Source organism: Struthio camelus, chromosome 14 (assembly GCF_040807025.1).
Source record: "Struthio camelus isolate bStrCam1 chromosome 14, bStrCam1.hap1, whole genome shotgun sequence".
NCBI classification, from domain to species: domain Eukaryota; kingdom Metazoa; phylum Chordata; class Aves; order Struthioniformes; family Struthionidae; genus Struthio; species Struthio camelus.
The window spans coordinates 3,171,494-3,197,204 of record NC_090955.1 but is presented as its reverse complement, the minus strand read 5'-3'; the positions used below and the strand labels follow the sequence as shown (position 1 = coordinate 3,197,204).

General features: G+C 42.9%; 1 protein-coding gene across 2 annotated transcripts in view; it reads right to left on the bottom strand.

The window, feature by feature from the left end:
• The window catches only part of CRBN (cereblon), a 30,863-nt gene extending 5,746 nt beyond the window's left edge, over positions 1-25,117 (bottom strand). Inside the window, exons 1-9 of one of the 2 annotated variants that reach the window (XM_068907088.1) lie at positions 24,983-25,117; positions 19,995-20,104; positions 19,009-19,211; positions 18,008-18,157; positions 10,354-10,516; positions 6,117-6,179; positions 5,321-5,405; positions 3,551-3,666; positions 387-451 (exon numbers count right to left, since the gene is read on the bottom strand). In XM_068907088.1, the coding sequence (XP_068763189.1) occupies positions 387-451; positions 3,551-3,666; positions 5,321-5,405; positions 6,117-6,179; positions 10,354-10,516; positions 18,008-18,157; positions 19,009-19,211; positions 19,995-20,104; positions 24,983-25,049 (1,022 nt within the window). In that variant the 5' untranslated portion in view covers positions 25,050-25,117. Of the gene's footprint in view, positions 1-386; positions 452-3,550; positions 3,667-5,320; positions 5,406-6,116; positions 6,180-10,353; positions 10,517-18,007; positions 18,158-19,008; positions 19,212-19,994; positions 20,108-24,982 lie in introns of both variants that reach the window. The other variant, XM_068907087.1, reaches the window with a different exon arrangement.
• Positions 25,118-25,711: the final 594 nt, after the last annotated feature.

Below are 25,711 nucleotides of genomic sequence, written 5' to 3'. Positions count from 1 at the left end.
CTGCTGGGAATGATTTTTTTGTACTATTACTTCTGAATGAAGTTCATGAGATCCCAAATTTTACACATAACGAAATTACATTTGAAAACTCACCACAGAGTGCTCAACTCTTCAGGGGCAAGACGCTGCGCTCGGGGACATACCATGGCTTTCACGCTCACTTCTATTACAATATATGTGGTTTGGGTGATGTTTGGATTTACTAACTTTTTATGAAAAAAGATGAAATAACCAGTCTTGTTTTATAAAGAAAATTCCCTATAAATATGTATTTAAATTTTATTAAAGCTGTGGAAAGAGCAATACCTATACCCTAGCTTAATCTGGTTTGCTCTGTCAACAATTCTGATCAAGAACCTCCCAAAGATCAAGAGCATTACACTCACCTGAATATTTCATTCTTGGTTGTTATTTCTGTATCTTGGCATTGCTTACAGCAGAGAGATGTACACTTGAAAAGAAAAACAAAGAGGATAATTTCATTCGTTTTCAGGCACTTGTCAGCACAACGGTAAACAATAACAATTTCCCTCCCCTTCTCTCGGAACAGACTCCGTATCAATTCCCTTTTTATCTGTGCGGTAGTCACATGCTAAAGCATAAATATTTTCCTATGCATTTATTTACGGTACAAACTAATTATTCTCTAAAAGGAAACCACAAATTTTATTTACAGTCTTCAAACATTCCAAAAACCAAGAGGTACTGACTACACAACCATAATAAATGAGACAACCTTCTAAGGTCCTTCAATGCTAATTCAGACACAAAAAGCTGTTGGTCTTCTAAGATATAGCACAGTACAAATGCAATCATTAAGTTTTTGGAAAATTTCTGAAGTTTGGGAATACTGTAGATCAATGACTTTTATCTCCTCAAGAAAAATAAGTAACACGTATTGACTTCTCTCTTAAAGATTATAACACACAAATGTATCTCCTACAATTTCTAGAAAGTAGAACAAAACAATTCATCACTGACATTGCCCAGAAAATATGATTCTAAAGCAGCTTAGCAGAACACGTTACTATAAATTCTCAGGAGATGCGTTACTTCTACCTCCTTTTAAGGATAATGCATGTGAAATTCTGTCAGCAGAATGATCCACCTTATTTTGGAACAAAATGCTGCTTCAAGGATCCTCACTTGGAAAAGTCCTTGTGTGAGCATATTTCCTTGTCAAAATTCAAATAAATCATAGCTTGCACGTCTGATTCTTACTGAGTTCTGCCTCCCGCACCCCACTAATGTGATGTTACACAGGTATCTGCCAGCCTTCGCTCTCTCCTGCCCTCTGTTCTGCTGCTCTGGGCTTGTTGCTGTGCTTCAGCTTCCTCCAGCTCCTTTCTGGCAGCTTGCTCTCGTTCTACCCCACAGTTTCAACACATCGTCTATGAGTCTTTGAGATCAAGGGAGGAAAAAGTGCTGTACTACGCACAAATAATATTAATCACGTTCATTTTACTTTCCTTGTTAAAGCTCAGCTGGCCTCCCTTTCCTACCAGTGACCTTCAATCCTGGCTACTGCCGTGCTCTCACTTTCATCACCCTTACTTGCAGATTATAATCTAACGCTCACATATCCCTCTCAGAATCCAATTTAGACAGCTACTTAACTCTCTCCCTCCACTTCCAAATCTGGTTACTGCAATTAGCACCTCCAAGCAGAATTCACAGAAGTGCTATACCTCTGAATGATGTGCATTCCTTTAAAAATAACCATAGTTATTTTTAACTATGTTAAAAAGTTGGTTAACCAAGTTAACCAAAATTAACTGCTTTTATTAAAAAAAAAAAAGCTTTAAAAATACAGTTCAATTCATTGATCTCAAAGACAAAAGAAAATGGATAAGATCTTACCAACAGCAGCATCACTGTAAATTACACTCTGAACAACGACATGTATTAAGTCCATCTTTCTCAAGTAAACCAAAATATAATGCTATATTGCTAGAGCATCCCTTTTCAATAAAGAAACTTGGTTTAAAAAGAGTGGATTTGTTCAAATTAAATGTTGGCTAAAAAACTCCCTAAAACATAATATACTTACCATTCCTACACTAAACATGTCCTTAAATATTACAAGAGCTAAAAATATTTACAGAATATTACATGTTGATGCAGAAAGCATCTTTTTAATACATTTGTGTCCTACATTTCCAGAGAAAGAAAAGCTGTGGACTAATATCAACTTTATCTTATATTTTATAAGAGTAATTTAACTATTCTGGTCTCTTTGGGATTTATGAAATATGTATGATGTATTGAACAGGAACAGTTCTTGGAAGCACCTGAATATCAGAATATTTTCACAGCTCTCAAATCAGTGAAATGACAAAAGTTGTTTAATATGACTACAGACCCTCATGTGAAAATATGTCAAATTATGTCTTAGAATCTGGAAGAGAAAGTTTTCTCTTTCTTCTTTTCTCTGTACATTCCCTTTCAGATTTTTTTGTGCATGAGCTTTGGGAAGAGGAAAAAGCATCAGGCTGATAACCCTAGTTCTCTTTTCCCTAGACACAGGCAGTGACTTGTAAGCAAACAGGTCAAACTTCCACTGCTCTACCCCCAAGAAACGAACACAATGCCGATTATGGATATGTCATACTAATGTTTGAGGCATTACTTCAGTACCTCCAGCAAACCGGCAACCAGCAAGGTGAGAGTCAATTAGGGGTGTATATGGTGACTTTTTGTGATATAAATACATTACCCTCTAGGACTGGCATGAGACAACACTCCAAACTCTCCATTCAAAAATTAGACAGTGAATATGTGAATACAGAATAGCAACCTGAACCGCTATTGGAAATGCTGCAAGACGTTACTGCAAATGCTGCTCCTAGAACAGATGCATTCAGTATGAGGTTGATCAATACTTAGTTGCATCATATTAGTTATATTATAATAAGTAATACTGTATTATTTTAGAGAAACGTACTATGTGAAAACAAAACTTGGACTTCAATGTTCTACATTTAGAGCATTACACAGTCTTGGGAAGAAGAACGTTCAGGGAAGGGAAGACAAGTTTTAAATCACCTTAAAACACCTTAACAAGGCAATACACCTCTTAGATAAAAATCATTTTGCCCAGTGTTTATTTAGATGCATACTCAATAGCTCATTGCTACAAAGATTCATCTTTTGTTACAAAATCCAAAGGTTTTTGTGGCACAGTGCTACCTGATTGCTGTGTATTACACTGACAATGCGGCGTTTTAGTTTTTCTAAGATTGGTAGCATGTACGTGAGACTCTTAGTGCCATCTCCTGGCTAAAACAGTGCATGGAGGGGCTTAAACAATTCCGTTCGAGCAAATACTGTTTCTCGCTTGCTGTTAAACACAAAATCTAGTACTAACAGAGAGCATTTTTTTTCTTGAGAAAACTTTTAAAGGGGAAGGAAAAATACAACAATTCCCAAATTCACTCTCTAAAGGTATTATAGGGAAATTTCAAACATTTTTGTTCTAGGTTACTGCAGTCACTCACATTTTTGGTGAGAACTATTCAAAGTAAATGAGAGGTTAAAAAAAAATACTCACTTTGTTCATAATATCTAATTCACATCGGAGACGCTGAACAGCACTACCTATTTTAAGCAATTGTATACGCAATGCATCATCAATTGGCAGGCAAGCAGCAACTCTGTAAGAAAAATCTAGAAATGAAGAAGTACCAGGCCTGTTAGAATTTAAGAGAGAAATAAAAACTACTACTTCTACTCCGTTACAAACTGAAACTTAAAACTTTGGGTTATAATGGCAACGCCATCTCAGTCCATCCTTCTGCCCTAGGGCAGGATCACCTATATCTAAAACCATTTCTAAGATATTTGTCTAATTCACGCTTAAAGATCACCAGTGATGGAGACTGAACAATGTTGGTAGGTAATTTATTCTAAACCCAAGACAGACCCCTGCAGAATATCACTTGATACAGACTTCCACTTTGACAGTATACTAGTGAGTTTTCCAACCATTAGTGGTTTTCCTTATGCTTACACATCTTTTTCCAAAAAGACAGACATGCTTTTGTAAGAGAGGGAAAAATTAAAGAAAAATGTACATGCACACCTCCCGCATACATTATACTCAGATTGCATTATTCACTTTAGTATCGAGAAAGTATTCTCACTGCTATGTGGGAAGGGAAAAGATATTCTGTGTACGTTCCCTTCTGGAGTTTTCCTTTCTTTTTTCCACATTTGAATGCAGAGCAAAATTAGATGTGAAAGTATTCAGTCAAGAAGAAAGATTTTTAAAAGAATTTTAAAATAATAATAAAATCTCCTTCAGCAGCTTCAATCAGATATGAAAAGGCACAAATACAAAAGGTAATGGACTTTACTACAGCCGTTCTTTAATTTATCTAACAAAAACCTTTCTGATGGAGACCATCCCATCCCTCACAGCCTCCAATGGCGCTGAAAAGCTGAAAATTTAACCCAGCAATGCGCTGGGAATCATGAGAAAAGAAATGCCAATAGCATGCTGCATTTTTTTTGCATGTTTTAAGATAAGACTATTTCACAGGCTTTCTGCATACGTAACGTCCTCCGAGCAGTACTCTGGGCAAAGCAGGCAGGAAATACCTTCAACCACTACTGTAAGCAAAGCAGCAACAAGAGCTCCACGGACATCACGAGGCCCAGACCTGCACTTTGTGGTTAACTGACTTTTTAATTGAAGGCTGCAGTCTGCCTTTCCCCTTTATTAGGCGTTTGAGAGTCTACACAGGGCACAAGGTTTCTCTCCCCAAAAAAGCTTCAACTGAAATTTACAGCTTATGAGGTACTAGAGACCTGTACAGGGAAGAGACGACTTCTTTGGGGTACAACCCCAACGTCGACTGAGGCACGAAATCCAATTTCAGCTTTTCTGTGGTCAGGTTATTGATGCCATTTTCCTTCATGAACACTCTCATGTCTTATAAGGGGTAACAAGAAGTAAGTACAAAGAGATTATATAAACAAAACCACTTAGACTCATGTAATAATAATAAAAATCCAGTATGCTTTTGGCATTTTCTTATGAAGCGTTTATATTACATTCCTCCCTACAGAAAGCACAATAGACTTCTGTTTCTTTCACTGAACATGCTTCATAAAACTCAGAGGACCTGCACGACTTGAAGAGCTGTCAAATCTGGCTGTTGTCAAATCTGGCTGAAATCAGCCCTCATAATTTACCGGAAACTGGGAGTGAGGGATGAATTACCAATGAAACGTAGGTCTTGTTTTCTTAGAGAACCTTTTTTTTCCCCCCTTTTCTTTTCTTTTAATCGAATTTGAGTTTATAAGCTAATCATCATACCTATTGGGTTTGTTGGCAGAGATTCATCTTTAAGGTTTTCATCCCATTCATGTAGCTGCCTCTTGACTCTTTCCATCAAGGTTTCCTTTTGTTAGAAGAAAAGCCTAATTTAAGTACATAGGTATTTCTGTTTTCTTAAAAACAAAAAAGGAAGCAAAACGTAGAGTAAGCTATTTGCCCTAAGTGCTTTTAAAACTTACAGTAACTACAGATTCATTTCATATCCACGTATTTTAAACTAGGAGTAAAACAGGGTGGGAAATAGGCCAAATTCAACCAACGGCTAGGAGGGTATAATTCTCTTTTGAGATAAGGGGACAACTGTTCAAATGCCAGAACAGTGCAAACCCAGACCAGGTTTCTAGCCTTCTCCGTAATTCTCCCCCTCTTGCTCCAATTACTTTCTTTTTAAATACATACATCTATATGCATATGCATACATATACATTCTTTTTTAAGAGTAAAACAACTCCAAATGGAAAGACTATCCAGCAGCCTGGTGGCTAGGACACTCACCTGGAGCACATGGGACAGAGGAGCAAGTTTTTGTCTGAAACAACACAGCAGGGACCTGAACCTCTGTTACCCCTCCCAGATGCATGCGCTAGCACCAGGGACCGCCTGTACAGAGGGGGAAGCCCTCCTGCCCTTTTATCAGTAAACTGAAAACTACACTCTTCTCTAAAAGAGAACTTGCAATCCCATAAAACTCAAGGTTTCTTGCTACTTGATAATTAGATATTAAAACGCACAAAATATATTGTAGACTACTTGGTAATGCTTAGTATGAACTTACAGCGTCGTATAAAGAGTAGAGCCAGGGAGGCCAAGATGTCAAACTTGCACAGTGAAACTTCCTCTGAAACCAAAACCACAAAATTTATTCTTAAACATAGCAGATTTTACCCACAGACCTTGTTCAAACAAATAAAGCAAGAGAGAGACTGATACCTGAGATACCTGATTATTTAAAGAGGCTTTCAAAGCACTTTGCGAATGCGTTGAGCGCCAAGTCTTCCACGCAAGACAGACAACGTACAGGTTTTCTCACAAAAACTGTCTCAGCAATAAAAGGATCTTTGAAGTTTAGTAATAAGATAGTATGCTTTTCAGAAGAGCATCTATCTGAATTCTAGACAGTTCAAATATTTAAATAGTATTAGATAGTGCACCTGTTCCTTAGTTTCCATCAACTGGAAAATCATCCATTATGTAAGGTGATTACGTTACTTCACATAAATTTGGTCAAATGCATGAGTAAGTAAAATAAGGAGATAAATGGGCCAGGTCAGGTATTTTAAGCTGCCACATATGAATTCAAAGGATATATGATGACATTTTTAAATGGATAACGGACCTGTTACAAACTTACCTAAAAACATCAACATGCAAGTCAGGAGTTCCCGAGGACGCTTTCTCATAGCTGAACAACTACTGACTATGCAAACTGCTGGGTAACCGTGATGTTTAATCACGCGTAGCTATCTGCTCTCATTCTCGGATCTATTTGTAATGGAAACTGTATTTTCAGAAATGCTCACTGAACAGCAGGGCTTATGCCAGCCTACTGAAAAATCTGTTGAATAACTTCATTATTACCACCCAGAGTCAGTGGAAAAAATATTGTACAATATCCACTTAACAGTAATATATGAAGAAAAATTCAGACTCAAACGGACTGTGGAGTAAGAAACAAATGTGGAGGAGGAAAACAAAAGCAATATTAAAAAAAATCCTCCGAAGGTCTCATGACTATCTTTTACTGAAGGGTTTTCAATCAAATCTTAGTCAGACGATAAATGGCACGAGCGTAACAGAAGAGTCTCTAAGCACTAGAAACCGAACAAAATTTACTCTAACACTCTTGGCATTTCAGACAGATTTCTAGAAGTGCAACACTAAATAGTAACCTACAGTGGCAGTACTGAGAAGTACAACTACATAAAACTTTACTAACAGGAGAGACCCCTCATCGCTGTATCGTACTTCACTGTGAACACAACTAACATGTTCACTTATTTGTGCGCTAAAGTATCTGTGTAACAATATAGAGCAGATTTAGAGGAACAAAATAAAAAGAGCAACCTCTATCACTTCCAAAAAAAAAAAAAAAACCGCCTTCAGCCTGTGTAGCCTGTGTGTTTCCAGCAGACGGGCAACCCCAGGTAAAAACTGCATTGATTTGCCAAACTGAATTCCTTAACCAAATTTCCAGCACTATAAGGTTATTTGCTTAGTTAACCAATTTTCTACAGTCACTTCAGAGCACTTTAATTTATAGGTTTAGGTTAACAGAATCAGAGAAGCAGTAGCCCGCACATCCACATTGTTTTCCAACAGAGAATCTCAAACTGTTCCAGAAACACTTGCAAATTAAATCTTATATTTCCCTTTGAGGGCAACGATCCTTATTATACAAATGGGAAAAAAATCAGGCAAAGAGAGACTAAAATCCACAGCAAATCGATAGCACTTTGGAGAAAGAATTCAGCAACACCGGAAATCTAGTTACTGTTTTAATTAGCAAGTGCATTTTCCATAGGAGCTGACATGGGGTCAGCTCTTCCATGGGGTAGAAAATGCTCTTAAAACGCAACTTTCATGTTCTGGTATCTCTCATCATATTAGACAGTAACCTTACGGAGGCAGAGCCTCTCATACTGGAAACAATTATAGGCCTACAGCCAGCAACAGAGCAACCGAGGTCAACAGGACGCTGCCCCTGCTCCGGATCTGTATCTCAGGCTGCAAAATGCCTCCTTTTTCTTACGGCCGGTGCATCGCATTTCAGCCATGATTAGCTAGTATCGGTCTTGCAAAGGGATTTTTTTTTTTTTCCTCCCTGAAGCGTAACGTTTCTGGGCTTGTTAACTCATAGATGAACTTGTCCAAGATCTTAGAGATCACTAACCCTGCTGTTATTAATGATTTACTCGATGGTTCATTTTTGTTTGCTCGAGAATTCAATTGAAGGGGGGAAAAAAACAAATACGACTTTCAAACTTAAAGGAGTCCTTCACCACCCCTGGCAAAGGGGGAGAGTTATAAGGACGTGACAGGAGGTAGCTCCTTAGATCGCTACCGACACAGAGGACTTCAAGGAATCTTTCTTCTTCGCTCCGTGAACCCTCTCTCAAGCACGCAGTCTAACAGGCCCCCGGGACAGCGCTGGACCCTTTTAACAGATTATAAAAGTACCCATGGGACTGGGAAAGAACAACCCTTCAGTAGCAACAGTAAGTTACCTGCACCGGTAACTTCACCATTGACCACAAAAAAAAAACCCCAAACCACCGCCCTGCGAACCGTGCTGTGCACGCTCCTCGGCCGCCAACGAGAGCGGCTCTTCGAAAAGCCGACGGCACGCTCGAAAACGAGCCAGGTTTACGCGTGGAAGGCTTTGCTGGGGTAGCTACGCTAGTCCGAGATGCTAGCATGGGGCTTATTATGTTAACGTAATTTATTCCAGCAAAATTATCCTTTCGACAAAATGCTTTATTCCAGATTCCTGAAGGAAAACGGTGTTTTTTGGCAAAAACGCTCTTCCATTTGTATAAACGTGCATTTTAGCACCTTTTAAACAGCACAGCTGTCTCCATCCCAAATCCCACCTCATCACCCTGAGCAATACACAGGTTTTGCAGCTTAGGCCCGGCATCAGCCTCTTAAGACTTCAGAAAATGTTGCCCTATGATCTTAGTGTGAATTCCCTCCCGATTCCAAATGCTGCCATAGCTGCAATGATGCAAAAAAAAACCAGCACAAACAAGCAAAGGCAGAATTTGTATCCGTGAAGCAAAACTAGAATTTAATTCCCTAATGGCAAGGCCAACATCTTGATAACGATCATTTTTCCTCTTCTGTTCTTTTTCTAACGAGTCAAGTAAATAATATTCTAGAACAAAGTGTAAGTAAGTGTAAAGTCTGCATATTAAAAAAAGAATCCACTCTGGAGAATAAAATAGATAGGACTACGGTGTCAATTCACCCACTTTATCTGTGTATAAAGCATTCTACTAATAACTATGTCAATGCATGTAAAGCGTACGAAAAAATTCACACAAATTTCTGTGACCCCTTCCTATCTTATCACTTTTAGTACTGTAAAAAAATTATTTAGGTAAGTTTCTAAAATCAATTTTTAAAATAAAAATTACACATTAACTATCCCAGAAATGAAATCTGTTGAACAGATACTACGAAATCAAAAACCAGATTTAGAAATACATGTGCAGTTTGTCCTAAGGAAATGGATTATATAGGAATATATTGGTGATCTGAGAAAGCAAATTATTAAGCACTGAAGTTACCAAAAAACTAGATATAACATAAACATTTATAAGGAGATTCAAGTACAATATAAAGCAAGCTCAAAACTGTAAAGTTCAGCCCAGTTATTAACCAATAGCCTTCTGCGTGGGAATACTCGACCGATTTAAATACAGAACTTAGAAAAGGAGCTAAAAATCAAGGACTTACTTTAAACACAGGCATCATATATCAGAAAATCTCCTCTGCCTTCAGCTACCTTGACAGACAGAATAATTTCTCATCACAAGTTGATTTCTCTTCTTAAAAGCAGATTTTTAGGCTTCCTGGCCTGTTTAACTGCCAACATAAACATCTGCAGACTTTGTGACCTCACCGATCTTCAAAAAACACCACTAATATTCCCAGATAAGCATATCCAGAAAGGAAAGAGACATCCTGCAGTTACAGTAATACAGCTGTAATTTTCCTGTTTAAACAAGTTGCTACACCTTATAACCAATTTAGTAAGACATACACATACAATTTGATTTGCCAAAAAGTAAAAATACTGTAATTAAAATCTAGTAGAACTCATAATACAAAACGTTTATTTGCCCATTGCTGTTAGCTGATAAACAATCACACAATCTGCAGGAAAAGCAGGAAATCGGCATCTAGCACCCCAGGTTGTTCATTCTCCTCTAAAGAAGCTCGGATGGAATTTTATATCGATTTTCGAAATACCATCAAAAATTAAAAAAAAACCACAATTAGCTTCTGACCTTTTGATATTTCTGCCACCATTGATGTATAGCTCGGTCCTGCCACGCTGTAGGTTTCGAAGAAGGAAACACGTGGCATCGGTTGAGAGACTGCAGCTGCACTGCTGACATTGTTGAAGGCAGCACCCGTTCAGGAAGGATTTGTACTTTAGCCTGCTGGATTCTGATAAAGGAAAACAAAATATTGAGATACATACACATACATACATGGGGTTTCAAAAACAGACTTTACTGCTTATAAAAACATTAGGCATGTGTAATAGGTCAAGTCACTACACAGAATTATGGAATTCAAACAGGAACCCGTTTCATCAGATTTTTTAAGTTGTACTAACATGCATCAAATTACCTTAGGGAACATACAGTATATTTGTAGTAAACCCAACACACACTGTCGTAAAAAACAGAGTATCTCATGCCACCGGCTAAACTATGAAAGCCACCGTGCTGGCCTAACTTTGCTCTACCTGAGATGGAGATACAAGCAATGCATTGAATATTCTTCAATCTGTACTTTTCATTTTCCTTTAAAAATCAGAATGATCTGCTTACCAAGTATTTTTGCACTGGCATACAGAACGCTCAAGAAATCACCGGTTTAACTTTTTCAGCAAAAGTACTTTGCTGGTTTTTCCTCTCACAGTTAACTTCCTTTTCCATGGGATACAATGTGCTCTCTATATATTTTAGGAGATAGGGTATCTGTTGGGATTGTGGTGGACAAAATTAAAAACAGATTGGCAGCGGCGACATAGCAGAATATTCTGCCATCTCAGCTCTGTACTTTTAGATTTTTTTGTCTCCTCAAGTTACTTTTGGCATTAAGCTAATACCCAGCTAATACATATCAAACCCTCAGAAAGGACGCTTAGCTGAAATGCAGTTTGCTGTCTTCAAACCACAAAAGCTTATGTGCCTAGCTAGAGTTCAAAATCAGCAGAAAGAGGATATAGACTCTGATCATCTTTTAACATCCTAGTATCAACCCAGTCACCTACTCCACATAGTCAAGTAGCTGCTAAAGAACACTCTCTAGTAGGAAAGAGTTTACTGCATCAAAAATCCTGAAATATTAAGACATATCATTACGAATTTGCAATTGTATTTACAAGCAGAATTAACATGGTAAAAGAAGAAAATATACTTATTTTTGCAATAAGCAAACATCTCCGAAGTGTGCTCTCTTCGTATTCGCTGTAGATGAATGTGATGCCCATGTGCCTAGACACTAACGTTCCTGCCAGCAACAGATATTAAGCTAGTGCATCCTAGCCTAGCTATTCTTCCCCCACAAACACCTTGTCTACCTAACCTCACGCTAACAGCCCTCACTGCCGGTTCACGGGCGTTCCCAGATTCCCTAGTAGCACCAGTTTCAGGTCAGAAAGCCTCAGAAGCTTCACCAGACAAGCCTGCAGTTATAAAAATGCTTTTATGGTGTAAAAAACTTAACAGTTGACTCTTGCAAATAACAGAATTAATGAGAATTAATTAGTCAAACCACTGACACAAACAGGCCTGGTTTTGGTTTTCCCTGGAGCAAAATTTCAAGCACTTCTTACTTCTGCTGGTTGAGAAGAGGTTCACAAACGGGTAAGTCCCCTCAAACACTGACTATATTACCGAGACTCGGAGCACTCATCCACGAGCCCTGGAAAAGCTGACATATTCAGGTAAATGATCAGCCATTTTGATGATCCCAGTTCCAGTCCTCTTGTTTCATGCATAATACACACATCTCTGTTAATTGATGCAGTACTCTAGTCATTTTGCCTAATGTTACTTGCATAAGCCAGCTCTACAGAAATGCTGGGAAATGTTTCTATGTTCTGAACGTTACCCGAATGCTGATACTGAGCAATAATTCTAGCGGAATTCAAGTGCTTTGAATCCTGCATCCACCCCTACAGAATTCTCAAGTATATGACCATGCTTCTAGGATTTCCAACAACAAAAGTGGGAAGGAAATTCGTACTTACACCATCTCTGTATTTTTCTATTAGCGAAGAGGCATAAATACATTTTAAGGAATACCTCTAGACTCTGTTTGATTACAGATTAGCCGTTCTCAGCCACACCTGCAGACTGTGAAATTGGAGTCTTGCTTACTGTGTCACAAAAATACACAATCTCACGGTCAATGACTCAGCTATGGCTGATTGATATGGCCGGTCATTATTTTAGGTCTCTCAAGAGACAGGTATACTTTTGCTGTTATGGATTGCAATTTTGCTCTAAAAAGTCTGGTTAGATGCTAATCCCTTTCCTAATTTATTTTGTAACCAAAGTGTAATTTCAAGACTTCTCTTTCAGTCAGCAATCTCCCAGTTACAAAAATATTTGTAAATCTTGATGATACAGATGGGTTGCAAGACTGGTAAGACAGTTCTAAAATATTTTCAGTATCATCAGGAAGCCAAATGGCAACATTGTGACGACTTTTCTATACCAGATATACATCTGTATCAAAATATATATATATTTTTAAGTGCAAATGGGCAAATGAATCTCCCCTACTGAAGCTGGTGAAAGAGAAGGAAGAGAGGGCAGAGGACAGAATATCCATTTTGCATCTCAAATAGCACACTGAAAGCATTTAAACATCTAAAAGCATTTAAACATCTACAATCCAAAATATATAGCTTTCCTTTCAAGAAAAAGGAGGTTTCTAGTAGCTATTCATAAAACATTGCATAATAACATACTGTTAAGAAGGTTATCTCCACCAGCTCTTAAGAAATTGAAAGAATGGGAAGCGAAGATGGGATAAGGAAGGAGAGTGGGAGAAGCCACTGCCCATGACAGGTCTGTGAAGAGAGAGGGAGATCTGTTCTCTCCATTCACCCACGCTCTCTGATGACTTCCAAGAACACCACTGACAAAAATGTCAGGGGAGATGTCGTATCTTCGGGAAGCTTACTATATTATTTTCTTAAGTTACAAGAACATAGATACCCGAAGAAGAAAAAGTTGCCCCCAAGAGACCTAAGAGAGAGTAATTTCTCTTTTGATAAAAAGCCACTGTGCTCAAAAAGCGAATCCTCCTATGCCACTTGCCTTGACTGCCAGGGTAGGATGATCTTGCTGGTTGCTACTACGATGATTACCACGGCCTACTCTCTCAGCATGTGCTCTCTGTACTTCTAGGTGTCTGAGGACTACTTGTAAGGCAGCCAAAAAAGGACAAACCTATTATCTGTTGGATTAAAAACATTACAAAAGAATCTGCATCTCCACTAGAAAGTCAAAACAAACAAACACAAACCTAGAGTCAGACCATGAAATCTTATCAGAGAACACAGCCTTGAGAACAGGGCTTCAGAACAGCTGCCCTCATTGACAGGAACCATAAATTGCCTCAAGAGAGCAGAAAGCAATTTATCAGTGAACCATGTTAACTTACTCTAAATAATAAATTTGCATTTTGCCATCAGCCCATGGTAATTAGAAACAGCAAGAAGGATAACAAACTTTTTCTTGCTAAGCAGCTCAACAGCTTTCCTTGTTTATCAAAACATCTTTTAGACTGGTGAGGCTTGTATTCAAAGCAACTAACAGAAGAAACAAGAAATTTGGAACCAGGATCTTAATACTAATGTTTTATTTCTACAGAGAGAACATAACATTAATTGTATGTCACCTCTGATGCAGGGACAAAAGCGGAAGCAAACTGCCATGCTAGCAGGCTCCGTGAACAGCTCATTCACAGAAACCGAGTTCGCTGGCCCAGCAGTCTGGGCAACGTCTAGCAACCTGCAGAGAGGATCGTTTCCTCAGGACAAACTGAAGAACATCTGCTCACGTCTCCAGACCACGCTGAGAATACTAAAGAGATTCAAGTTGACTAATCACTACCAGGACAGTCGGTTCTGTAAAACAAGTTGGGACAAAAGCACAGAGCATCCATATGGATTCGAAGGTGCTGCTGACAGGAGCTCCCCAATCCCAGGCATACAGATATAGATACAGAAACCCACACAAATACACTCAAATGAGAAGCCGTCTTTTCAGATTTACTGAAAAGTATATGTTTGACAGAATAACTATGTCATAAAGAAAACTACAATAAAATATTTTGGTCTGTGATAATTACTTCATGTGACTTAAAGGCTTTTTTGTTTTGTTTTGTTTTATAGCTAATTATGGCTCGAAAGTCAAACTGGCAAAGTTTCAGCTGGCACTACTATCAGAATAGACTGCACACGGCTGTATATTTTCCAAATGTAGAAAATTCATTTCTAAAAGGAACATTTCTCCAAATACACAGTCATATTAAACCTACTGAAAACTATACTATCACAAGGCCTTAAGGCTCACAGTAGGCCTAATATTTGAAAGCTGAATATATTGCTTAACTCGTTCCAAAAAACTTAAGTTTGCCTTGATTAGAAGCTTAATCCTGCTTCCCTTATTTCGTATGTTTAAAAACTCATGCTTGTGAATGAAACCTGTGAACATGCCGTGTAAGAGTGACCTTTCCTAGTCAGTAGATACAAAACCATCGAAATAAAATGTTTTAACAGCACAGTGAATCACTGCACATCTTGACTGTTTCTAGACTACTGAATTCTCAAAAACAATGCCTTTGCTACTGTAGTTATCCAAGCACTGCCATCTTGTGTTCAAATAACAGCTTTTCTAAACTTTACAAATTCAGAATACGTTACATGTAACCAAAAGGTTAGATGAGGAAAAACAGCAAAGTAACCCAGGCGTTCTTCATTTCTTTAGCTGCATGTTGTAAAAACATGAGAAAATGCTGAGCTCAGACTGTTCCTAGGTCTCTCTTTAAAGCAAAGTTACTGCGCTGACCAACAGCAGGATACAGATGATGATTGGTCTTTAGATCCATAGATTTGAAACAAGATGCTATGTGCCTTGCATAAAAGATCACAAAAGCATCTGCCAATTGGGCTAAGAACTGTAAACGTGTTCACAAAGTTACTGTTTGGAGCCTGCACCTCTGAACAGTTACATTGACAGAGGGTCACAACGCAGCGTATGGTGTAGAACACGGTGTCGAGAACGTGACAACGACAGAAGACTATGTATTCTTAACTGTCAAAGGTCTCTCATCCACGTTTATGCATGCACAAAGGCACTAATTACCCAGAGGCTCCTCCCCTAGCCAATTTTTCCATATTACGTATCACAGGCACCACACTGGAAGATGGAAAGGGGACTTGGAGCAAGACAGAAGACTAGTATTGAAGCTGGTTTGAGAGAGCGTTTGCTGTAAGAAGCACATGAAAAGACATGCCAGACAGTAACAGGTGAAGTATCAGCGAACAGTAAGAGCTGGGTCAGAAAGGAAGAGGTAAGACTTGCTGAAGGTAAGCACATATTAAACTGTGACAATGGTTAAAAAACCAGAATTTAGTATTTGTGGTAAAAGAGCTCAGGAACTAACACGAAAAGGAAGCCAACTAAGCCAATCAATAAAAACCCCTGCCTTTAACAACAGAGTTTTAACTGATTTGCACTCTAGACCACAGCAGGGGTAATTAGAGAAGTTCAAGTGATAAAATACTAAAAAAACAAACAAACAAACAAAAGATGATTGGTTTTGGAAATACCACCAACTTAAAGATCCATCAAATGTGGAAGTGATAAAGATGCAGGAAACCACACAAACAGCCAAATAAAACATGCAATGGAACTAGTGAAGATTAGCTTCTTTCAGCTAATCTTGCATCTTTTGACTCTTCCTACCCTCTCTGTCCTTGCCTTCCGCCCGTTATAATCTCTACTCTTCCCCAAGGGTTTCCTGCAGAAGCGTCATCCCCTACTGTGTCTCCTCACTGCTGGCTGGCGATAGCAAAACATACCGTGTCTGATCCTGAGCTACCAGCTTGCGCTGGCCAGTCAACCCACGCATATGCCGACTGAACAGCGGCACACTAGAGCACTAGCCAAGACCAGAGTAAGTCTTTCCAATAGCAGCAAGACTAATTTAATCTCCTTCATGGACCCAGTCGTCAATTTTCACGAGACCTACAGAAGCTTAATCATCTTTGAGAATTTTCTTGTTTTGTCAAACAGGGCTGAACCAGGCCAACAGATTCAAAAGGTTACTGGGGGAAGGCTATTAGATGGAGAGACAAGCACAAAGCTATGTATACATTAAGCTGTCTGCTTCACAGACAACAAAAATCCTTGCCACATAATATTGAAGATTTAAACCCTTAAAAGGGCAAATACTGATACAATTTGTCCTCCTGCTCTGTTCACATCCAACATGAACACTATGCTCATCTTACACTTATCCTTCTATGGAGTCTTGATTTATTTCACGTTATTTGCTCCTTGCAAAACAAAGTCCATCTAGCTACCAATGCACAGTCTATTTTTCCTCCCTTCCAGATTTTTTCCTGCCCGGCACTAGAGAATGGAGAGGCAATACAGCACAGAACAGCTGGAAGAACGGAACAATGAATGAGGCAATTGCTGCTGACAAGACTTCCTGTGCTCCTCACCAGTATGCAGATGGATTAAAAGTGCAGTGCAGGAAAAGGAAGACTAAACAGCAGGTGAGCCTGAGGTGCCTTGGATTCAGCAGAGCTTCCACCCTGAGGCTGCACTGCTCTCACTGTCCGTGGATGTCAGCGCAGCCACCAGTCAGGGAGCATCCAGTTGAAAAGGATCTTGGAGTTAACCCTCTTTATCACTGCAGCCGGAGCCACCTTTGGTAGCCTGAACAACATTTAGTATGTACAGCTTTCAATTGCTGTCCTAGCTCAGGTTCTCACTCTCTGGATCTCAAAAAAAAAAAAGTTTTATGAAGAAAAAATGAGGGAGAGAAGTAACTTGTTTCTCTGTCATTATTATCAGTCGCCAGTCCTCCACTTTCCCAATGCTTCCTGTGAAAAACACCACCGCTCTGGGCCCAGTTACTGTCCTCTCTATAGTTGAATCATGCAGCTGAATCCTTCTGCACGCTGCTCAGGCTTAGCAGATAAAGATCACCCAAAGTACAAAAAAAGGAGAAGCTTATTGTTCATAGCTTTAGTGTCGGCCCCTTGCCTGCAGCAGTTCAGAGCTGCAGCTGCCCATACAGTCACGCTCAGCTGAAGTGGTACATGCCCAGCCCTGACCATCTCTAGAAAGGTCTCTTTTCAGAAAACACAGGTTACAGTTTTTCAGAGGCACAGAATCCGGTCAGCATCACGGAGGCTTTTCACAAAGACAACTGAAGGCACGCACTTAATAAAGGACCATCCTCTCATTTCACATCTGGTTGGAAACATGGACGTGACAGATTTTGAAAGAAAACTTTGGAATTTTTAACGCAGACGAATCAACGTCTTTCCCCTGCCTTAACTTTCAGAAACAGTTATTTTCACATGCATCAAATCAAACTATTCTCTAAAATTTTCTAAAGAAGGTCTTCTAAAAGTTATTAACAACTAAAACATGAGTCTTAGAACAGGAAAGGTCAGAAGTCCTTTATAACCAGAGGAGCTGCTGGTTGAGTGCATAATACTAATCAACCGGGTAAGGTTGATTCACTAGCAGTAAAATGTAAATGTTTCAGTGAAAAAAAGCAGAGTTTGCAGAAGGAAATTCAGCACTATGTATTTCACCAGGCTACTATACAAAATGCTGATAGGAGCAAGATTTGCAACATGCAAAATTAAACTCATTATTTTCTTACCCATCTGATTGGGTTCTTATTTCAAGCACCTTGAACCTCTGTCTTCCTATTGCTTTCACTTTGACAGTTTCAATTCCAAATTCCTGCTCTTCTCGGTATGCATATATTTCTGCTGTTGTTCCAAAATGTGCTTCCCTTTCACGAACATTACTAAAAGCAAAAGAATAAAACAGGTTACCTATCCTCCAAATAATACTGTTGATTCAGATTTCACTAGTTTGTACAGACTGTCTATGTTCAGTCAATTTGAAAAGGTAAATTTGGTAAAATACCTTCAAACTGACTGCAACCCTTAATTTTTCATTTTACAAATAAGTTCTAATTTTTTTGATGATTTAGTTTTATTCTAGCGCGTAGAGGTGAGATTCTGGGAACGCAGGGGTCACCAGTGTATTTGCATTTGAAATGCTGACACTGAAAGTGCTAGAATTCTTTAGACTGACTTTCTAAAAACAGCTTTTCCCATCTCCCACATAATTAAATTGTAGTGAATTGGTGGAGGAGGGAGGAACATTCCAGCCTCTTTTGCCACAGATTACCCTTTATCTCTTCTGCAGCTCTATCACCTCATTTCTCTCAGCTCTACTGTTAAACATTTATCTGTGCTTCTTAATTTATACACAAACCAAGCAAAATACACCTTAAAGACAATAAAGTTCTCAAAGCAAGAATCTCATTTTTCACATTTCAAATCAAGGCTTTTTCTTTAAGCAAAACAGGGCAGCGCGTTCAAATAGCTCCTGAAATCAAGAGAATGCTGGAACACGGAAAACAAATCAACACTTACTGCTTCTCTATACAAAAGGAATGGCTTTTGTGGTGCTGTCATGCAGCTACCCAATATCCTTTTCACTGAGTATTGGAAGACAAAGTTTGTCTAACAGTTTCAAACCACACGTTTTGTTAGATACCACAAAACTGATGCAACTGTCTGCTTTTGATTTCACGTCCAAAGAAATCAGCACTAAAAATACATGCTCCATACCACTCGTGTATTTTACCTGTATGCAAGAACAGCAAATGTTCTGTCTTTCTGAATTAAATTCCGCACCATGCTAACCTCTTGAGGGCGAAAAAGCTGAAGAGGCAACGTCTGTCCAGGAATCAACATCACCATCACGTGGGGCAACACTGGAATCACCTGACAGCTGTCATCATCGTGCACCGTCCTCCCATGAAATTCTTCCATATCAGAACCTAAATACTGAAAAAAAAAAAGATAAAGAAATAACACTAATAGAGGAGGGTTTTTTTTAATAAAGATAAAATAAAATTAAGTCTTTGCCTGAGAAATTTTACAACAGAATCATACAAAAACAATCGTAAGAGGATAACGATTCTAAAAAGTGAATCTGGTACGCTGAATATTCTTTATGGAGTGTATCTTCAAAAGATAATGCATTCACAACCGTGTGTTACCTGCTTACTCCAGACCACAGGACGTGCTCCGTGGCAGACTCTTTTCGGACTCCCGTTGAATTAGCAAAGATAACACAGAACACCGCTTATTTCTACCCAAAGGTCTATGTGACAAGTTAACAGCAGTAGAGCGCTTAGTTCTACTACCCTCCTATCGTACCTGAAACGTACTGGAGGGATCACGTGCAACAGTACAGAAGCGGGCAGAAACTTCCGGTCCTTGAACCACTCAAGGATACCCCTGCGAACGGTTCTCAGTGAAATTACCTTGTCCACTATAAATGAGCAATGGAGTCCATCAACCAGAATACTTGCAGATTAAGAAATACCCATTTTTTAACACTATCTTTAGTACGTACAGGTATTTGCTTCTATTCCATTACTACTACAAAGTAATAACTCCTTCTACATTTCTAGCAGGATGTATTTAACTAACTGAGCAACAGGAGGCATATCACTGCACTTACTCAGCAACTTTATTAAAATCAAGTGGTGTATGTTTTTACACAGCTCAATCAAAACCTCTTCAGAACATATTTAGTGGAATATAGAGAGAGAAAGAACATACCACATGTGATGTTGGCAAGCTGGTGTCAAAGTTAATGATGTTTGGCTTTTCAGCTTCTTTACTATCTTGATCTTCAACTTCCATTTCATTGTCATCCTCTTCCTCGCTCTCTGCTAAGAAGCACATATCGAATATTGTGGAGAAATCAAGCAAAGATGAAGACAATGAGAAGAGCTCTGTGCTCACACATAGCCTCTTGCTGCTATTTCTAGACAACTTCACTGTTGTTCAGCCTCTCCCGTGTGTACAGGAAACACACTCGAAAACCCAAACCCAACGAAGGCAACCTCTGTGAAAGGAAGCAATATGACTCTGCAAAGGACTTCAGGTACAAAATAATATTTAAAAATTACTACTTTCTTCTCTCTCCCAGCGCTAGGTGCCATTCCTAAAAAAATACTTTCGGACAAGAGGATAGTTAGATTATCAGTATCTTCTATTTTGGAAACACATACAAAGTGCACTTATCTGTATAAAATGTATTTCAGTAGTTTATATAAAGAACTAAACTGCTACTCTATTTTTTTATTTAAAAATTTATCAAATTCCAATTTGGCAGTATCCATTTTAAAATAAATAAAAACACAGTGAAGAAAATCAAAAGAATAAGTCTTTCTAAAACGGTGGCTCCACTGACCACTCTGCGCGTTACTTTATAATGTAAATACATACCCAAAACAGATATAATGGGATTACCACGCATCTTTAATTACATTACTCGATCCTGTTTCTTTACACCAGGAACATAATCAGCATTTACACACCATGCCCATGTCTGAAACACATGTTACTATAAACTCTGCAAATCAAATCTGGGGTATTCTTACACCAGCAACTGCTGAGTAATGGACAATCCCAACGCTGCTGAAAACCATCACTGAGAACTTGAAAACGAAAACGTTACGACACGAGCAGTAAACTGCCTTCACAATAGTCTATCTAGCTGCCTGCCTTCATCATCAACGTTTTCTTAATACACAAGCCAGCTTTGAAAATTGCAGGGTAGAGTCACTGAACGACGCGACATGTACTGTGAGCAAGTCTTACAAAAGAAAGACGCTTCAGAAGGAGCCTTGCTTCACAAATGGGAGGACCTCCACCCTCTTTTACTGAGATATAATTTTTTTGTGAGTGGGAGGATAAGAGGACAATGAATAAGACGTTGTGAGCTGTTTCTGGAAAAACCTCACATCTCCCTCCGCGTTCATTGAACACGTTTGTCAAAGGCATCCTTTACAAAATGCTTAGCTGATGTATTTGTTTCTGTTTTACACTTGTTTTTTTTTTTAAAAAAAAGAACTAAACATTGCCTAGTTTACAGAACCTTCTCTGTAGGAGGAATGGCAGGACACAGTGACGTTACGGGTCCTTCCCAAACCACGGTTATCTCAATAAAAAATGATTCAGCATAACAGGGAAAAAGTTTGGAGACTCTCTTTGGTGTTCCACCTCATGACTTTAAGCACCAAGGCAACATCTTCCTGATGATTGTCAAAAAAACCCCTCCAGCTCTATATGAAGTTTTTCTTCCATTATATTGAGGTAGGAATCTTAAGTATAAATGACTGCAAAATGTTTAAAATGCAAAAAAACGGCCAACATTTTGCTTAGTTTGGCTGGGGGGGGGAAAGAGTATGAACTTTTTGCTTGGTTCCTGGGCAGCAGAGAAGAAAGCAAGCTACTTGCCATCAGAAATAATATTCTACTTTACACACACTCTCATTAACTTTCAATCATTAGTATATTCAACCATTGGTGTTTTTAATAGCCTTTTAGAGAGGGGCGGTTTCATTTTTTCTTTCTTTCTTTTTTTTTTTGCTGTATGCAAAAGGAAGTAGCGGCAGTTGATTAAAAAGCACCCGAGCCCTGCAAACTTGCGTTCATTCCTGCCAAAAGGTACGCGAGCTGCTGTGCGACGGCAGCGCGGGTCTGGAAGCCTGAGAGCAAGGATGACTCATTTTACTGCAGTAGCACCATGCCAACGTCGAAAAAACACCACCGTCTTCACTTTCCTACACGCTCACGTTACAGAAGCAGGAGGTGGAAGACCAAAAAAAAAAAAAAAAAAGAACCCACCCTACATCTTTTCCACTCTTAACCGCAGATATTTTTAGTTGCCTTTTTTTTTTGTTTTGTTTCAAGATTAGCACGACTCCAAGTACACACAAACGAGAGAGAAAGGCAAGTGCCAAAAAACATCCTGTATGAGAAGCCTCGCTTTTCCTTGGCGGAAACGTTAGGCGTTGCAGGACGCTCCTACTGGCTCTTTAACATTACCAAATCTGTGCTCCCCACCTTTGCAAAGAAACGAGGGAACACGAACCTCATTTAGAAGACAGCAAGAAATATTAAGCCCGGTATTTTCACACTCTTTTAAATACACAGGCATACCATTCTCACAGTATGTCCCTCTGCAGTAAAGCGCGCTGGCTACTGCCAGGAGGTGCTGCTGCATCTTCCCTTGCACGCTTATTCTGAAATCCCGTTTCCTCCGAGCTAGCACAAGCTGCTTCCAAGATCACGCGCGTCTGGAAGCACCGTACGCTAAATCAGAAAAACGCACGTTATCGGGTAATGGGGAATTGTCCCGACACAAACCCGGCTCCCCTACGACTTCCAGCGCAAACACGGCTGGAAAGCAGGCCAGGGCAGGGCGTTCACCGCTCCGCTGAGCAACGGAGCAGAGGGCACTCAAACCGAGCAGGGACTTTCTAACGCCGGGAATGTTTTTCTTGGATTTTGATTAATTTACGTGGGTCCCAAACTGCCAGAGAACAGCACCTCCCGCGGAAACCGCGTCCTTCCAGCACCTTTCAGCTGAGCAGCCGCCTAACGCCTAAACGTCCCCTACAGAACCGGGGACTCGGCCACCAAAGCGAGCCATAAGGCAGAATAACTTCTTCTTCTGCCCTTCTCTGAGGCCGGGCCACCGAGCTGAGCTTCTGACCCGTCCCGCGCCAGCGCTGGGGCACTGGGTGACGGAGGTGGTGCTGGCAGCGGTAATGGGGGTGGTGGTGGTGGCCATGGTGGCAATGGCGGCAGCAGTGGCAGCACTGGTGGTGGTGGCAGTGGTGGGCAGTGGTGGTGGCAGTCGTGGCTGTGGTGGCAGTGCTGGGCAGTGGCAGTGGTCATGATGGTGGTGGTAGTAGTGGCAGTGGTGGCAGTGGTGGCAGTGGTGGTGGGCAGTGGCAGCAGCGGTGGTGGTGGGCAGTGACCATGGTGGTGGTGGTAGCAGCAGTAGTGGTGGTGGTGGCAGCTGTGGTGGCAATGCTGGGCAGTGGCAGTGGCGGTGGTGGTGGCAAGTGTGGGTGGTGGTGGTGGCAGTGGTGGTGGGCAGTGGCCATGGTGGTGGTGGCGGTGGTGGTGGCAGCAGTGGCAGCAGTGGTGGTGGTGATGGCAGTGGTGGTGGTGGTGGTGGCCATGGTGGTGGCGGTGGTGGTAGTGGTGGCAGCAATGGTGATGGCGGTGGCAGTGGTGGTGGCTGTGGTGGTGGTGGCAGCCACGGTGGTGGTGGCAGCCGCGGTGGTGGTGGCTGTGGTGGTGGGGCAGCCGCGGTGGTGGTGGCAGTGGCAGTGGTGGCGGTGGCAGCAGTGGTGGCGGTGATGGTGGCAGTGTCAGTGGTGGTGGCAGCAGTGGCGGTGGCGGTGGCAGCAGTGGCAGCAGTGGTGGCAGTGGCGGCAGTGGCAGCAGTGGTGGTGGCGGCTGTGGTGGGGGTGGTGGCAGTGTCAGTGGTGGTGGCGGCAGTGTCAGTGGTGGTGGTGCTGGCAGTGGTGGCAGCCGCGGTGGTGGCTGCAGCAGTGGTGGTGGTGGCAGTGGTGGTGGTGGCAGTGGTGGTGGCTGCCGCGGTGGTGGTGGCTGTGGTGGTGGGGCAGCCGCAGTGGTGGTGGCAGTGTCAGTGGTGGTGGTGGTGGCAGCGGTGGTGGTGGCTGTGGTGGTGGGGCAGCCGCGGTGGTGGTGGCAGTGGCAGTGGTGGCGGTGGCAGCAGTGGTGGCGGTGATGGTGGCAGTGTCAGTGGTGGTGGCAGCAGTGGCGGTGGCGGTGGCAGCAGTGGCAGCAGTGGTGGCAGTGGCGGCAGTGGCAGCAGTGGTGGTGGTGGCTGTGGTGGGGGTGGTGGCAGTGTCAGTGGTGGTGGCGGCAGTGTCAGTGGTGGTGGTGCTGGCAGTGGTGGCAGCCGCGGTGGTGGCTGCAGCAGTGGTGGTGGTGGCAGTGGTGGTGGTGGCAGTGGTGGTGGCTGCCGCGGTGGTGGTGGCTGTGGTGGTGGGGCAGCCGCAGTGGTGGTGGCAGTGTCAGTGGTGGTGGTGGTGGCAGCGGTGGTGGTGGCTGTGGTGGTGGTGGGGGTGGCAGAAGTGTCAGTGGTGGTGGCGGTGGCAGCGGTGGTGGTGGCAGCGGTGGTGGTGGCTGTGGTGGTGGTGGCTGTGGTGGTGGCTGTGGCGGTGGCAGTGTCAGTGGTGGTGGCTGTGGTGGTGGCAGCGGTGGTGGTGGCTGTGGCGGTGGCAGTGTCAGTGGTGGTGGCGGTGGTGGTGGCAGCGGTGGTGGTGGCAGTGTCAGTGGTGGTGGCTGTGGTGGTGGCAGCGGTGGTGGCAGTGTCAGTGGTGGTGGCTGTGGTGGTGGCTGTGGCGGTGGCAGTGGCAGTGGCAGCGGTGGTGGCACCGGTGGTGGCTGCGGTGGTGGCAGCGGTGGTGGCTGCGGTGGTGGTGGCTGTGGCGGTGGCAGTGTCAGTGGTGGGGGTGGTGGCTGTGGTGGTGGCAGCGGTGGCGGTGGCAGCGGTGGTGGCAGCGGTGGTGGCGCAGCGGCGGCCCCCGGGCTGGCCCGTCCCCGTCCCCGTCCCCGTCCCCGTCCCCCCCTCCCCCCCGCTCTTCTACCGACCGCGGCGCCTCCCCCCCCCCCCCGGCCCGGCCCGGCCCGGCCCCGTCAGCGCCCCCCCGCGCCCCCCCCGCGCTCCCGGCCGGGCGGCGGCCCCGGCCCCGGCCCCGCGGCGCGGCCATTACCGGGCACCAGCTGCAGGTGGTTCCCCATGTCCTGACGGGGCTCGCCGCCTCCCTCCTCGGCGGCCATCGCTGTTTACCCGCGGAGCAGCCTGGGAAGCCGCCGGCCCGGCGGGAGGCAGCGCGGGCACGAGGAGGAGGAGCCCGCGCCGCCGCCGGGGGCCGCCGCAGCAGCGGCCTCTAGCGGCGCCTCCGCGCCGTCCGGCCTCGAGCCCCGCCGCCGCCGGTTCGAGTCCCGCCCCCGCCGCTTCGATCCCTGCCGCCACCGGTTCGAGTCCCGCCCCCGCCGCTTCGAGCCCCGCTCCCGCCGGTTCGAGTCCCGCCCCCGCCGGTTCGATCCCTGCCGCCACCGGTTCGAGTTCCGCCCCCGCCGCTTCGAGCCCTGGTGCCGCCGGTTCGAGTCCCGCTCCCGCCGCTTGAGACCCCCCCCCCCCCCACCGTGGCTTCCAATGCAGCCACGGGTTCAAGCCCCGCCCCCGCCGGTTCGAGACCCCCCCCCCCCCCCCCCGACTCCTTCCAATGCAGCCGCGGGTTCGAGTCCCGCCGCCGCCGGTTCGAGACCCCACCCCGCTCCCTCCCGCTTCTTCCAATGCAGCCGCCGGTTCGAGTCCCGCCGCCGCCGGTTCGAGACCCCCCCCCCCCCCCCCGACTCCTTCCAATGCAGCCGCCGGTTCGAGTCCCGCCCTCGCCCCGCTCCAGCCCCAGCGGGTTTTTATCATTTTTATTACCCGT